The following is a 16967-nucleotide window of genomic DNA, read 5'->3' as shown; positions in this document are numbered from 1 at the left end:
ATAGACCCAAGGCAATATGCTCAATTAATATTTGACAAAGGGTGCAAGAGCATACAGTGGAGTAAGGACACCCTCTTTAATAAATGGTATTGGGAAAACTGGACAGCTACATGCAAAAAAAAAAAAAAAATGAAACTAGACCATCAACTTAAACCATACACAACAACTGAAAATGGATAAAAGACTTAAATGTGACTCATGAATCCATAAAAATTCTAGAAGAAACTGTAGGCAACAAAATTTCAGACATCATGCACAGCAGAATTTTCATTGATACATCACCTAAGTCAACAGAAACAAAGGAGAAAATGAACACATGGGACTACATCAAACTCAAAAGCCTCTGCACAGCAAAAGATACAATCATCAAAATGGAAAGGGAACCCACTGTATGGGAAAACATCATTGCCAATGATATATCAGATCAGGGGTTAATTTCCAATATATAGAGAGTGCTCATATAACTCAACAAAAAAAAGACAAAGAACCCAATTATAAAATGGGCAGAGGAACTAAATAGACACCTCTCCAAACAGGACATACAAATAGTCAAGAGACATATGAAGAAGTGCTCAGCATCACTAATCATCAGAGAGATGCTAATTAAAACAACAGTGAGGTATCACCTCACACCTGTCAGAATGGCCGCCATCAACAAATCTTCAAACAACTGTTGGTGAGGGTGTGGAGGAAAGGAGACTCTAGTGCACTGCTGGTGGGAATGCAGACTGGTTCAGCCACTATGGAAAACAATATGGTGTTACCTCAAAATGTTAAAAATTGAACTTCCATTTGACCCAGTGATCCCACTTCTAGGAATATACCCTAAGAAGCCTGAAACACCAATCAGAAAGAATATATGTACCCCCATGTTCGTAGCAGCACTATTTACAATATCTAAGATCTGGAAACAGCCCAAGTGTCCATCAGTAGACGAATGGATAAAAAAGCTGTGGTACATATACACAATGGAGTACTATGCAGCAGTAAGAAAGAAAGATCTCTTATCCTTTGAGAGGATATGGAGGGACCTGGAAATTGTCATCCTAAGCAAAACAAGCCAAACAGAGAAAGACAAGTATCATATGATCTCACGTATTTGTGGAATATAATGATCATAACAGTCTGATGAATGGGGTAGTCCCAGAGACATGGAAGTGGGGTACAGTCTGACAAACCCCAGATCAGGGGATGGTGGTTGAGAGATAAACCATAGAACTTATATGCATATACGCATGAACAAAGGTCATGGACAAAAAAGCTGGGTACAGGGTGAGGAATGAGGGGGAGGGGGGAATCAGTGGGGGGGGAAACATCTGTAACAAAAATTAATTTTTTTAAAAAAAGGATGTTCTGCTTTGTCTTCTAAAGTACTTCTATGCAGCCAGCAAAGTCCTGGTAAGAATGCATTCACTCTCACCACACTGGTTTTGCTGAACTGTCTGTGAATACAGATTATTTATTTAGCAATTGTCGATATTGTTCTCTCAAGAAACCTACAGTTCTTCTGTGATGCTTAGAAGTACCAAATAGAAGGAGGAGGAGAGTGAGCAGTGACACAGTGAAAAGTGGCAAGGAGAGAGAAAACCACGATAATGCAGTTTGGGGCCATTCAGATCAAGGGCAGCCCCTACTCCACATCTGGAGACACTCCCTGTTCTAGCACAATTGCTGGCGTCTTTGTGATCCAGCTCAATCTGTGCAGCAAGTGTTTATGGAACCCTGACCAGACCCTGAGCGGGGAACACAGTATTGAACAAGGTGTGGTTCCTGCCCTCACAAATGAGGAGGCAGAATAGACACAAATACCTCACACAATTTCTATCATCTTGAAATGTGAAATATCTGATGGGGCCCCACATGAAGGAGTTATTCTTTCAACTGAGGGAAGACAAGGTCAGCAAAGCCACTGATGCAGTGGGGATATGGATGTTAGAGGTGGCTAGAACCCAGGGGTTGGGGTGGAGAGTGGAATAGAACCTAAAGAGGTAGGCAGGGACCAGATCAGAAAGGACCTTGACTAGTCTCTCCAGAATAGACTTAACCCTGTAGCAAACTTGGAAACTACTGAAGAGCTTAAGCAAGGATGTGGCATGACTTAGGGAAGCTCCAAGGATGCAACGTGGAAGGATGTTCTTTCTCTAAAACTGAGTCAAGAAGAGGCTATATTGAGGCCAGTCTGTGTCCTGCTTTAGTGGGTGGGATGCCTACAGCATACTATGTGATGGTGAAAATAAACAAGGCAATATTCCAAACATGCCGAGAAACAGCTTCTTCCTCCCAAGGCCGAATTCACAAGGTTCCCCTGACCACCAGCCTGCCCTGCCCGCCCTGCAATCTCCCCCAAAATTCCCACCTCCACCCCACCCCTTCCCCATGCACAGGCTAAGCTGCTCCAGGCTAGGGTGTATATTGTTTACACATCATTCTGCTTTCAGGTGACACAGTTGATGTACTTCTCAAGGACAAGTTCCCTTAGCAGCATTTCAAGTCCATTTTGGTCAGCTCAAACAAATAGCAGAGAACCTCCTAATGGAGGAAAAAGAGGGGCCCCCATCTCTGTCTGCCTGTCCAGGTCACTACGCTGTCTCACACAGCTTTCCTAGGTCCCCAAGCTGCTGTGCTTGTTTGAGAGGAGCAGATGCAGGAGGCAGCAAAGCACCTCTACAGCTGTTGAGTAGGGTTCTGTGATTCCCTGTTTTGTGGGTGTACATGTGTGACAAGGAACTGTTCCTGAGTTCCCAAGAGTCACCAGCAACTCTGTTGGAACCAGGACAGAAAGGAGAAGCAGAGTTAAGAATCCCTTCACGCTGTGCCAACCTCTCTGGAGGAGGGGACCACAGGCTACAGACCTGAATGGGACATCCAGGCCCTCATGCTGGATGGGGGTTCTGAAAGGACAAGTGATTTGCCCCAGGATGCACACGAGGTAAATGGTGAAACAGGGAATTAACCCAGCTTCTTCCTGGCTCCAAACCCAGAGCTCCCCACTCAGTGCAGAGTGAACATTTTGTGCTTCCTGGAGACCTCATGCAGTCCCCTGTGTCCCCTCTTTATCCCCTCACTGGCCAATGCCTCACAAGGGCACTGGATACCTACTATGTGCTAGGCCAGCCTCTCCTGAACTGCCACACTTCCCTGTAACCATACTATGAATGGATGGTGGATTTTGCCTGACACGCATTCAGATTTTCTATAAATGTCTTTTGCACCACTTGGTTTATTCATATGCCATCTTCTTCCAACAAGAATCAAAGCTACTTAAAAACACACACACATATTGTAATGTTTTCTCTAACAAGTGAGCAACTAGAGGCAAAGAAAACATACACACATTTCACTTTTTTTTAAGTAAGTGGGAGAATTGGGACAACAGAAAAAATAAGGATAGGAAATAAAAGAAACAATTCAGGATGACAATGAAAGACAATTCCTGCACCTTCCAGAGGAGGAGCCCAGAACTGACTTTAAGTAACGGCACCCTAAAGAGAAGGGCCCTCTGTTGAGAGATTCACAGCATTCGAGAGAGATTTAAAAATAAATAAAAAAGATAAAATTGTTGTTCAGAAGAAGTAAAACTACTTTTGTCACTGAGCCTGGAAAGAAAGTTCTACCACAGGCTGAATAAATATTAGTGCCTTTCCCTTTTGCCCTGTCTGCCTGGAATCTCTCTTTCTCCTCCATCTTCAAGCTGGGGGCCTGCCTCTCCTGCCCTGGCTGGGCAGGTATATAAAGATGGGGTACTCTTTTTCCTTTTTGAAAACTTTTCATCAGCCCTGGTTGGTTTTGGTCAGCAGTTAGATCATCGACCTGCGGACCAAAGAGTAGCAGGTTCAATTCCAGTCAAGGGCATATACCTCGGTTGCAGTTCATACCGGGGCCCCGGTTGGGATCGTGTGGAGTCATGCGGGAGGCAACCAGTCAATGTGACATCGATGTTCCTTTCTCACCCAAAACTACACCCTGCTTATGCATATATGCACTAGCTGCCTTGTTTGTGCTATGTAATCCCACCCCTTTGGTCACAGTTAATTGGACCAGACCAAAAAATCTAACACAGCTCAGCCAATCAGATTCTCTCTTGGGAATTTAGACTTATGGCTGAAAGATGGTTAATTACATCTGCTTATGGCTAGAACTGAACTCACTCTCAAGTTGCAATGTGGATGTTTTTAATCGAATAATGGAGAAAGAAGGTCTGTGGGGTGAGAAAAACTAGAAGATGAAGCAGAGAGATACAGAGACAAGAAACAGAGCCCTCCCTGAGTTCCCATCTGCTTCTCTGTTTCCCACTTCAGGACCTCAAAAAGACTAGACTTGGGTTTTAGTAAACTCTTTGTTTTTGCTTAAAATGGTTCAAGTTAATTCATTAATTGCATTATTTGTTACAAAAAAAATCTAAAGAAAGATAGGTAAATATTATTTTTCTCCTTCTATATATGAAGAAATTGAAGCTCCAAAGAAGTTGAGTGACTTTCCCCAGGTCACAATTCAGAAAGTGGTAGAACAAAGACTCTACCCCAAGTCTACCAACTCTGCAACTTAAGCTATTTCCCCTTCCACATGCTGGTGTTTCTTGGTCCAGATCAGTGGGACCCCCAGATCAATCTATAACCCCTGCTGCAAGTTTTTTGAAGGCTGGGGCCACATGTGATTCACTGTAACAGTTCCACCTGAGCTGAACACTATCAGGTATCACTGGAAAATCACCAGGATGGAGGTTTCACAAAGACAGACTGTACATCATGGTGTAACTAATGGGAAGTTAATGAGTTCCATGGATGCAAATTTGAAGGCAGAAAAGTGGGGTATGGAATCAAGATACTTCCTAGTGACCTGTACAGACAAGCAGTGAGTATTGACACAAGTCCACATCTGCCCTAAAGCTGGAAAGAGACCACCACAAGATTAAAGACCTTGGTGCCTTCCTCATGCCACAACCCTCAGCCTGGCTGCCTTGACTTCAGCCTTAGAAGAGTAAGTGGAATAAGAATTGGGTTTGGGTTTAGGCCAAATGGGGGGACCAAGGCCAACCCCAATGCATCACTGAGGAAGTCCTCATTCTACAGAGACTAGACCATTTGATCCCCTTTGCACAAACATACCCACACTATCTTCCACAAGGCAGCCAGAGAGATCTTTCCTAAACACTCATCTTACCATCTCACCCTCTATTTAAAGCCCTTACATAGCCCCCATGGCCCTGCTATTCAAGGCCTCAGTCTGTCATCCAAGGCCTTTATGACCTGCTGTGATATAATGAGAAATATATTTGGTCTTTGTCCCAGGTTCCTGGCACAGAGCAAACTAAAACCCACGTAATTTTCTGAGTGTGTAGGGTGATGGAGTATCTTTTTTGTTAATAATATTTAGTTTTTATACAGAGCTCCTAAGATTCCAGAAATGTCCTAAGTGATAGGAGTGTCTTTTGTTATTCATACCAAGCCTTTTTGATCACACCTGGGTTTATGCTAATAAGGTGACTTAAGATTGGGCCTCTACACAGCCTCAGGTTGGTTAGAGTTGCCAGAAAATCCAAGTTTTTACAGGGTTGGAATTTACAGTCCCACCCACAGACTTCAGGAAGCGGATGGAGGGGTGTGGGGGGTGGATATTGAGCTATATAAAAACTCTATTTGCTTCCTGGTAGGTGAACACATGGAGGTGCAGGGAGGGTAGCATGCCCAGAGAGGTCACTGAAACTCCACACCTCTGTACCTTGCCCTCTTCATCTTTCCCATCTGGCTCTTCCTGAGTTGTAGTCTTTGTAATAAAGTGGGAAACATAAGTAAAGCGTTTCCTTGAGTTCTGTGAGCCATTCCAGCAAATTATTGAACACAAGTTGGGGATCATAAGAACCCTTTATTTGTAACCAGAAGGGTAGCTTTGCAACAGGTATCTAAAGGGGGGGGGGCAGTCTTATGGTACTAAACCTTTAAGCTATGGAATGTATGCTAACTCTGGATACTTAGTATCAGAACTGAACCGAGTTGCTGGACAACCACTTGGTGTCCAGAGGGTTGAAAATTGCTAGTTGGTGTTGAAAACACTCCAGAGCTGCCATTCCAGTCTTCTCTCCTAACACACTCATTCACTCTCAGCTTAACTCCCAATATTCCAAATTACCTGTATCCCTGGAATCCCAACACCTATACCGTATACAAGTTATCCTCTCTCCAGGAACATCACCCAATCTCATCCAGCTGATAAAATATTTTAATATTTTTATTTTTATTTATTGATTTTAGAGGGAAATAGAAAGGGGAAGGGGGCGAGAGAGGGAAGGAGCAAGAGAGGAAGAGAGAGAGAGACAGAGAGAGATCAGTTTGTTGTTCTACTTATCCATGCATTCATTGGTTGGCTCTTGTATATGCCCTGACAAGAGATCAAACCTGCAACCTTGGCCTATCTGGATGATGTTCTAACCAACTGAGCTACCCAGCCAGGACTCAGCTGGTGAAATCTTAATTAAACTTTAAGCTCAATTCAAGGAGCACAACCTCAAAGCCACCTTTTCTAACCTTTCTTTGTACATGTCTGGCAAAGAAAATATATTGTTCTGTGACCATTGGTTTATATGTGCCTCTCCTAAGAGATCGTGGGTTCCTCAAGAGCAGGGATCTGGTTTTCCACATCATTGTTTTTTTCACCAGTATACAGCAGTGTGCTGGGTGTGTAGCAGGCATCAATGTGTACATATGGGTAGATGGGTGGTAGGCAGTTATACAGACATGAGTAGAGCAAGGACCATGGGCCTAGTGGGTGTCCAGCAAAGCGCAATTGTAGGGTAGGACCTCCTCCCCAGGGTGACCTTTCCTCTCCTAGCATATCGCTGATCTTGCAGTTTGAACCCCCTGACCTTTCCTTTGTAGAGATAACATCTAGGCTTCAGTTGTATTTCAGCTCCAAGCCCAGAAAAGCAGCAAAACCAGATAAGCAAAACCACAGCTAAGGCTGCCCTCAGGACCAGCTGCATTGAATAATGATCCTCTGCTCTGGCTCGGACCAATCAATCAGTGGAGACTCAGACCCTGAAAGGATACACCTGGAAAACTGCTGAATAGGCTACTGAAATCTTCCCCTGGGACCTCCCCTAAACTCTCCACCTTAAAACCCTTAGGACAGACGCATCAGTGTGCTTTCCCTCCCAGGAGTACTCCTGTGCCTTTAACCTCCTCCTCTTCTTCCCCCTCTCCCCAGGCACATCACCTTTACTTTCCTCACTTCTAAGCTCCAAGGGCCCTTCCTTTGCTTCTATAATTTATTCCCTAAGCCCATTTCTTCTACAAATTATTTCTTCTACCTCTGTGACTTTCCAAAAAAAAATGTTCTCTTGTAGTTTGGGTCTTGGCTCTGAATTCTTTCTTAGCCAGAATTCAAGTACCGAGGTTGCTGAACCTAGGTCAGGTCTGACCCCACTGGTCTGACACAGGGTGCCAGTTCCCGCTGTTGCCAAGGGGGAGACGGGTGAGTAGATAGGTGGATAAATGGAAATTTGTGTGGATAAATGGATAGAAAAGTAGAGGGAAGAATAGTGAATGTGAGAAGGATGGGGAGATGAACAGATGAAAGGAAGGCTAGGTGGATGAAGGGATGGATGTCAAAGATTTTATTAAACTCCTTAATCAATGAGGGAACAAATAACATGTTATACACAATTCAAGGAGAATCTAAAGCACCACAATATAGCTTTTTGTCCCCCACCCCCAGGATACCAATTGACCTCACCTGATACAATTCATTTGCATCTCAGTGGACAAGGATGGCTTGATTACAGTCAGTTTTCTACAACTTTCAGAATAATAGCTTAGAGACTATGAGAGACACAAACCCCTATAGAAGCAGATAAACATGTGCCAGGTAACACCTGATACTCAATTAGGACACCTGGTAATCTTTTCTGCCTATTTCAGTCTTTCATAATCTTACCTGGTGCCACTTAACCTGTGCACCTCTGGAAAGCTACAAATTTGGAAGGCCTCAGCCTCCTCACCTGTAAAGTGGGGTAAAACCATTAAAACAACAACAACAACAACAACAACAACACTCCAGCCCTGGCCAGTTTAGCTCAGCAGTTAGAACGTTAGCCTGAGGACCAGGGAGTCCCAGGTTTGATTCCAGCTAGAGGCACGTACCTCAGTTGCAGTTTGTCCCTGACCCCAGTTGGGGTCATGTGGGTGGCAACTAGTTGATGTGTCTCTCTCACATCAATGTTTCTCTCCCTCTTTCTCTCTTTCTCTCTCTCTCTCTCCCCCTTCCTCCCTCCCTCCTACTCTGTCTGAAGATAAATGTAAAAATATCCTCTAGTGAGGATTTTTAAAAAAAAAAAGACACTCCAAGCTCTCTTGGAGAGCAGCTGCCAAAGGAGCTGCTTCAGTTTCACAGGTATTTCCCAGCTCCTTGAGCCTCCTACTCTAGCACCGCCTCTGAGCTTGTTGGCTTTAAGAAAGCTTTGCCCTTGACCTCGCCCCCCGACCAAGGAAGAACCAAGACCTCTTCCTTAAACTCCCCTTAACATCACCAAGACATGTTCAAGGGGACTGTTTGCAAAACTCAGAGGGCAAGAGAAAAACCCTGTAAAAAGTGGTGATGAGATAGGTTTTCCTCACTCACCTCCTCCTTTTTAGAGCATGGTGGCTCCCCATGGCAATCTAGAGAGCCAGGCACTTTGTAATATAATTTCAGACTGTGGAGATGCTTTTGAAAAAAATTCCATATAAAGAATATACTAGCAAGAGGTAACCTTCCCCAAAGGTCTCATGGATGTTTTAAACAGATATCCAATCTAGAGTCCAGACCATCCTGATAGCCTTTCCCCCTCCCCTCCTCCACCCATTGGTATCAAAAGATTCCCCCAACAACTGAATTGATAAGTTGACCATATCTTGTGACAGGGGTCATACAGAGCATACTCTAGGGCAAGTCCCCAGAGCCTGACACTCTCCAGGCACCTTGCTGTCCTGAGATGGCACTGCATGACCTCCTTCCAGCCTTCTACACTGTCCTTGGCCAAGCAGACACTAAACACCACTGTGCTTCTCTGGTGCCCAGGAGATGCCCCTCCTGCAAGTCTAACCCTATACAGAAGAAAGCCTCAAAAATATACCAAATAACAAATCATCACAGACATGCACAAACCTACCCATGAGGATGTTCATGGCAGTGTTGTCTACAAGTGTGAAAAACTGGAAACAGACTAAATGCCCAGTGATAGAGGATTGCTTAAATGAAATACAGTACAACCATCTGAGGTAATGCTAGGGAGCCATTAAAAGTGTGACACAGGAACCCTGGCTGGTGTGGCTCAGTTGGTTGAGCATAGTCCCATGCACCGAGAGGTCACAGACACATGCTTGGGGTGTGGCCTTGATCCCCAGTAGGGGGCATGCAGGAGGCAACCATTTGATGATCAGTGTTATGCTCTCACATCAATGTTTCCCTCTCTAAGGGATCTTATTCTCTAAGATCAATATAAAAAAATTTTTTTTTAATTTTTAAGTGTGACATAGGAGAGAAGAGAATAGTGAGCAAGCTCACCCCATTTAAGGACACTTGTAGAGTTATGCAATTAAAAAGAAAGAAAAAGAAACCTCAATATTAACAATATCTAGTTTTTATGTTCTTCTTTCTCCTTTTGATATTTCCCAAGCGTCCTACACTTGTATTTATGAATGGATAGATAGGCAAACAGTCATAACCCAACTTTCTGAAATTAGACACAACACTACCAGTCCCAGTGGAAACCCATTCTGGGTTCTACTATGAAGAACAAGCCAGGTTTGCCAGGCCAAGGATGTTCAAATGGAGGGTCAAAGGGAATGAGCTCTTTAGGGCTGGAACCTTCCACAAGGACTCACTCAAAGTGAGCCACCCACACCCCTACAAAATACATACACACATTGTCTTGCTGTGGAGAAAAGACTGTTCCGTGATGTGGTCATTGTCTGTCCTGCAAGTTGTACCCAGGTCAGAATTTAGGTTGCATTCTGCAGATCCCTCTTAGAGACTGGCTGATTGTAACTGATCTTCATTCTGACATAAATTAGCACCCCTCTCTTGCCTCCTGCAGTGTGTTAGTTCCTGAAACAGGTTGCTGCCCTGACGTAATCAAGAATGTAAAGTGCCCTGGCTGGTTTGGCTCAGCGGTTAGAGTGATGATCTGTGGTCCGGAGAGGCCTGGGTTCAGTTCCCGCTAAAGGCATGTACCTCGGTTGCAGTTTGTCCCCGGCCTTGGTTGGGTCCTGTGGGTGGCAACCACTCAATGTGTCCCTTTCACGTCGATGTTTCGCTCGCTCTCTTCCTCTCTCTCCCTCCCGCTCTATCTGAATAAAAAAAAAAAAAAAAAAAGGAAAAATGTCCTCAAATGAGGATAAAAAAAAAAAAGAATGTAAAGTAATTTCCCATACCTGGTAGCATTCAGGTACTCTAGTAGTCCCTTTACCCCATATAAGTCTTTGGCACATGCCAAGGAGCTCGAAGATCCATTTGGTCTTGCAATAGCCCAACACAGCACCTCATATGTAAGTTTCCCTTATTAAACTCTGTTAGTTGCCAGACTGGAGTAGCCTGCTTCTTTCTTTGGTCTCTCTCTGCCCTCTACTTACAAAGGTAGATTTTCTGTCTCAGGGCTTCTCCTTGGGTCTGCGTGTATGAACAGTTGCCAACTTACAGGTAAAAGCCACTCAACAACCAAGGATCAACAAGTGTCTGCTCAGAGAAGCCAAATCACCTTTATCGAGGTTGTGCAGTGGGTACAGCCCTGGCCTCCAATCCTAGCTCTCTGGCCCTGGCCCATCCCCCTCCTTTCTGTAGTCCTTTATTTCTTCATTTATAAAGTAAATGCATAGGATTAGACAAAGAGCCTCTCAGGTCCCCTTAAGACTCTGAAAGATGCTCTGGCTGGTTTGGCTCAGCGGTTAGAGTGTCGGCCTGTGGTCCTGAGAGACCCGGGTTCGGTTCCCGCTAAGGGCATGTACCTCGGTTGCAGTTTGTCCCCGGCCCTGGTCGGTTGTGCGGGTGGCAGCCACTCGATGTGTCCCTTTCACGTCGATGTTTCTCTCTCTCTCTCTGTTCCTCTCCCCCCCCCCCCACTCTACCTGAACAAAAAATGGAAAAATGTCCTCGGGTGAGGATAAAAAAAAAAAAAAAAGACTCTGAAAGATGTTTCCCTTTATTATGGCCCCATCCCCCACACAGCTCATATGCCCCCATGATAGCCTCAGATGGAACTGGAATGCCACAGCCTGAGGCCCACCCCTCCCACAGTCAGGAGGCAGAGCAGGGGGCAAAGTCCAGAATGAAGTTACCAAAGGAGGTTTGGAAGTGTCCTCACCCACTGAGGCAGTCAGGTCCTTCTGCCACCACCCAGAGAAGCCCAAGACATGGTGACAGGCAGAGCTGGGATGGAACGAGGTTTGTTTTCTCCGCTAGAGCCTGCTCTACTGCCACTCTTCCTACAGTGCCAGTGGCTGCCTCCCTTCTCTTCCAAGCCATCCCATGGCTCTTCTGCTTCCCCAAGTGTTATCATCAACATGTTTAGCCCTTTGTCATCATGTTTTATTTTTGAGAACCACTTTCTAACTGCCATCAACAAATAACTGGAGAGTACCTCACATTGCAGGGGTACAATAGATAGGAAATCTAATATAATGAAAAAAGGGAGTCCTGGGAGATGAGATGGACTTGTCCAGGGCCCCAGAGTAAGGTGAGGAGGACTACCAGAAGCTCAGACTATTCCGTTGGGGTAGGCATGTATGTTCCAGGGCCCCGCTCTAAGTCCAAGGTTTTGGATGAAGGAGTAGAGAGAACACAGGTGGGGGAGGGGTGAAAAGAATAGGCATGATGGTGGCTCAGGAAAGAAAGGCTTCAGCTAGGCCTAGCTGACATCCTGGCACCCCACAAAAATCACCTACCTGCAGGCAACTAGGCGTAGGAGGCCTTGCCACACTTGTCTGTCCCTCTCAATGGTCATCATGACAAGGTTCCCCTGCCCAACTGCCCAGCCTTGACTTTGACCGTACTGTCTGCCTGTCTTTCCATAGACATGGTTTGTCTACCCTTTTCTGCACAGGTCTGTATGTCTGTCCTTCACTGCTCCCTCCAGTCTGTATGTCATTCTCCACACACGTCTTTCTGTCCTCACACATCTGGCTGACTCGCTGGCCTCCCGCATCTCTCGGCCTCCCCGACGCGACCTGCTGCTGAGTGGGTTTCCGGCAGGCTGCGCATAGAGGGGCGCTGCTCGACCCTCCACCTCTCCCGAGTTCCCCCTTTTCAGGAGTGACCTGGGCGGCAGCACAGTGCTGCTGAGGCCCGGGGGGCGCACGGCCACCTGGGGAGCTGGAACAGCCAGCGGTGGTGTGGGCGGCCGGGCGGGGCTGCAGGAGGGCAGGGCCGGGCTCAGGAAGCTGATGCCGCCTCGACTGGGGATCGCGGGCAGCTGGTCCACTCCGTCTGGCCCCGCCTCTCCCGCCCCGCCCCGCCCCTGCGCGCGGAGCTAGCCAAGGAGGAGCGGCGCGCCCCCCGCGACGCCCGAGCTTGAGCCCGAGCACAGAAGCTTCCTAGCGGGAACCAGAGCAGGAGCTGGAGCCAGAGCGGGAACCCGAGCTGAAGCCGACACTGCGGCGCACGGAGCGGAGCGAGGCAGCGGAGCCGAGTAAGGGGCGTGAGGCTGGGGGCGGTGCTGGGGAGGCCCGAAGAGGGGGTCCTGGCCCCCTCCCCCGCATTTTGCGGCCGGCCCCCGCGCCCCCACACACACCTAGGGGCGCTCAGCGCCCGGAGGGCGGACGCGCGGTCCGAAGCGGAGCCGCAGCGCACTCGGAACGCGATACCCGCGGACCCGACTCCTGGCCCCCGGACCGCGCCAGCCCAGGCTGCCCCTGAGCACGCCACTGGGCCTCGGGGAAGGGGAGGTCTCCCGGATTCTTGCCGACTCGAGTCCCAGACGAGCATCCATCCCGCGTCAGGGACTTAAAACAGTCTCCCCGGCCCGTGCCGTCGGTTTGGGAGATCCCTTAACAACCTACCCAAAAAGGGGAAAACTAGACACTTTCGGTCGGGCTGGAAGAGAAGAGGGGGTCTGGGCTTTGTGGAATTGGAAGCTAGAACCTACCCCCAACCCTGGAGCCAGGAAGTTTAACCCTTCGACGTGCGGGTCACCAGGGCTATGCCCCCGCTTCAGTGCCTGTGGGGCTGGCGTATCTCAATATGAGGAGTGGGAGAGGGGGCGTTCGCGCTGCACCTTCTCTCGCTTTGGGGCAGACTTTTCCTTGCGCGGTAAGAGGGATCCTAGGCTGAGTCGAGGCGGCTGCTCTGGCTAGCTACGCAATGCCAAACGACGACATAGCTGCCTCTTCCCCAGCGCCCTCAGGAGCTGGGTAGTGCCCACCCCACCCCCTCCCCAGGCCGACTGACGCAGTCCTTCTTCTCTACCCATTGCGTTCCTCGGGCTGGAGGGCTGGCTCGGGAAGGACCCAGGGCTGCCCTTCTGGTACCACGCAGGTGCCAGTGTGGGTGGCCAGGTCCAGGCTGGGAAGGGGAGGGCACAGGTGGCAGGTGTGAAAGCTGGTGGCTCCAAGAGCTTGGTCCTTGGTCTTGATCCACACAATCCCTATGGGCACCTGCCTTGAGGATGCCCCTCTTGATTCCTCAAACATCCTGACTGCTCTACTGGAACAAGTGGTTTCATCTCCCTGTGCCTCAATTTCCTCCACTGACAAGTAGGCAGGATTCTGTTGTGAGCAGATATAAGGGCTTTGGAACCAGAGGGTTGGCATAGCTAACTTCTTAGCTCTATGAGCCTAGGCAAGACACTTAACCTCTCTGAGCCTCAGTTTCCCCATCTGAAATATGGGGACAGTGGGTTGGGAATATTAAATGAGATGATGTAGAAGGCCTAGCACAGGGCTTGACACAGTCAGGTTGGCTACAGGTGTCATTCTATGAATTGTCCAGCACCTGTAGATGCTGAGGTTGAGTTCCTCTGAAGTGGTGGGAACATAACTCTCTCCAAGGAAGCCTTTGAATCCCCCAGGGCCTTGTGGACATGTAATTGCAATACAGAGCTCAGTCCTGAGGGCCCTTTCTCAGACATTCCCTCCTCCCCTGCCCTCTGGCGCCCCTCTCTACCCTGCCATCTCTATCCAGGTTGGAAAAGACTGTATTTGACTGACTCTTCCTTTTGCCCTTGGCTGATGTCTGTTGCCCTGGTGGAGGGCTCCTCTCCAATTGCTCATTCTGTGAAATGGAATTTTGCACACCTCCCTCCACTCTGCCATGTGGGAAAAATGGGAGGATTACTTTCCCTGGAGAGCCATCCGGCTGTCAGGTGGCTTGGATTTTCCAGAGGTGACAGTTCAGACTGGAAAGCAGCAGGGAGACTTGCCACCAGGGCAAGGAGACAGCAGGGGATCTGAGGAGTCTCAACCCTGATTCTATGCTGACCATAATGTGCTCATCCAGACCACTGAGCCATGAGGCCCCAGAAATGATGAACCTCAGGGAGGAAATGGAGACAGTGGCTAACTGAGAGGTTAGAACTTCAGAGCTGGAAGACCCCCAGGAAGAGATCTGCCTGGATTGTGCAACTGGGGCCTCAGACTCAGAACAGAGCTGATGGAGCCCAGGGCCTAAGAGAGGATTTTGGGATCCTTGGGGTGGCATGGAGGATGTAGGTGGCCAGGAGCATTTTTGAGAAGAAAACAAAGGTCCAGTTTGTGGACAATCATGTTAGTCCTGGCACCTATGGCCCAGCTGCCCAGAACAGGGGGACAGAGGAGGGTGGGTCTGTCCATTGGTGCCTGGTGGTGACCTGGCTAGACAAGCAGAATGGGCTGCCTCCTCAGGGCTCCTTCTACACAGAAACCTCTTCTCTCCTCTTCTTCCTCTGTAGCCTACCCCTACCCCACCCCCATTCACCCATTAGAGTGTTACACCCCTGCATCTTCCATAATCCTCACTCTTCTTCCCAAAAGAGTTAATCAGAAACTAATTAGAAGGTTTACATTTCCTGGTTCACACAGTATTTGGAACAAGGCTGATAGGAAACTTGATGGGTGTATGAGCATTACCTTCAGAATTTGGGAATGATCAGTTACATATTCAGAAGTCTGTTACCTGAAGCCTTTGTCCTGGACATCCTCTGGGCACAGGGTAAGGGGCAGAAAAGTATAAATCTGCTCTCAGGCTCCTAAAGAGAGAAACTGAGGACAGGAGCCTCAGTTTCCTCTAGAAAATGGAAATAATATTACCACTTCCCAGTACAGTTGTGAGGACCCAGAAATAACATACAGGTTTCCCCTGCTACCTGAACAAGCGTTCCTGCGAAAGGTTCAAAATGGCATCAAGTGAAGAAGCTGTTACCTTAGGACGCGAGTCTTGCCAACAGATGCACAAAATAGAGATAAGGCACAGATGCTCAGAGACACGGTTCAAAGCCCTGACGGCTTGATGCTGAGATGCTGAGTATCTTTCCCTAGGAAGAAATTTGGCAGGGCCACTGCTGCCCCGGGTGCACATTGCTCTTACGGCTGCTGCAAACCAAACACCAAATGCGATTTTCGTTTTTCAACTTTTGTTCTAAAAGCGAAAATCTTCAGATTTTGTGTGGTTGGTGAAAACAGGTACTAGTGTAGTTCTTTTTCTGAAAGCAAAGTGGCACAATGCAAACCTTCACAAAGTGGGGGATAGGAAACATGGCATGGTCAACTGGGACCTTCCCAATGGTCTTGCTGTGTCTGCATCATGAACATACATCAAGCACACACTGTTTCCCAAGTAGAAGCATTTTCTCTTTGAATTCTGATACCCCTCTAATTTAGGTACTATAATTTCCCCCATTTTATAGATGCACTGAGGCTTAGAAAGGTTAAGGGCTAACTAAATTTGCTGGGTAGAAAATACTTAAAACATCACTATGACTCATCATAATGTTATGAGTTTGTACTTTGTATCTTAAATGAAACGTAGTTACTTATAGGAATGATTCCTCCTTGGAGATCCTCAGTTATTTTATGTTTATATATTAATTGCCCACCAGCTATAGAATTTTAGGAAACACCTTCATTTATTTTTTTCTATTCAAACAGTAACCAAACTGATTTAAAAGAGCAGCTGCTCATTTCTTCCCTATCCCCCTTTTCTCCATCTTTCTCCATAGCACTTATCACCCCCAACATCTATGCATCTTATTCACTTGCATATTGTCTGTGCTCATCAGTGTAATGTAAACTCCCCAAAGTCAGGGATTTTTTTTCTCACTATAAGACCCCAAGTCTACAATAGTACCCAGCACTTAGTATGCTTTGCAAATTATAAAGTGTTTTACAAACATAAGGTCTATTATTATTTTTATTATTATTATTGCCAAGTGTATAGCTTGCCCAAAAATAAAACATTAAGGTTTATGGCAGAAACCATTCCCTCAAAAATTTGGCAAATAGGATTTGCTCAAGTGCCAGGGAAAATGTGAGGAAGGTTAAGAACAATGGAGATTATTTTCCTAACATTTTAATAGAGCTCTTTATTAGTAAGTTCAAAAGCAAGTTATTTTTTTTAAATCTTTGAAACAACAAATGACATGTTCAACAGCAATTAGATTAGCTTTTAAAACTTTCAGTGAATTAACTATCACTTTTGTTAGCACAAAAGGCTTTTTCAAATCTTCACTTAATGATTTTTTTTAGATTTTACAAGTAATACATGTTCATTGTAGGAAATTTGGAAAGTCATAAAAATGTAAAGTACATAAAAATCCTGCTTAATCCCACCACTGCCCAGAGAGCACAGTGACTGAATGTTTTAGTCTGTTTCCTTTCTAATCTTTTTCTATGTCTGAATATTTTCTCTGGGATACAAAATAAGGATCATGTTGCATGCAGAGTTCTATAACCTGAATTTTTTATAACTGGATTTTTCCCTCTAAACATTATATTGAAAGTCTTTACCTGTGTTATTAAAATTTCTTTAAA

At 46.5% G+C, this 16967-nt stretch overlaps 1 protein-coding gene across 1 annotated transcript in view; it reads left to right on the top strand.

The window, feature by feature from the left end:
* Positions 1-1595: 1595 nt before the first annotated feature.
* Positions 1596-16967, top strand: part of BEAN1 (brain expressed associated with NEDD4 1) — a 54886-nt gene continuing 39514 nt past the window's right edge. Inside the window, exon 1 of the mRNA XM_036276068.1 lies at positions 1596-1761. Within this exon, the coding sequence (XP_036131961.1) occupies positions 1596-1761 (166 nt within the window). The remainder of the gene's footprint in view (positions 1762-16967) is intronic.

Source organism: Molossus molossus, unplaced genomic scaffold (assembly GCF_014108415.1).
Source record: "Molossus molossus isolate mMolMol1 unplaced genomic scaffold, mMolMol1.p scaffold_m16_p_21, whole genome shotgun sequence".
NCBI lineage: Eukaryota > Metazoa > Chordata > Mammalia > Chiroptera > Molossidae > Molossus > Molossus molossus.
This window is presented reverse-complemented; position numbering and strand designations above follow the sequence as displayed.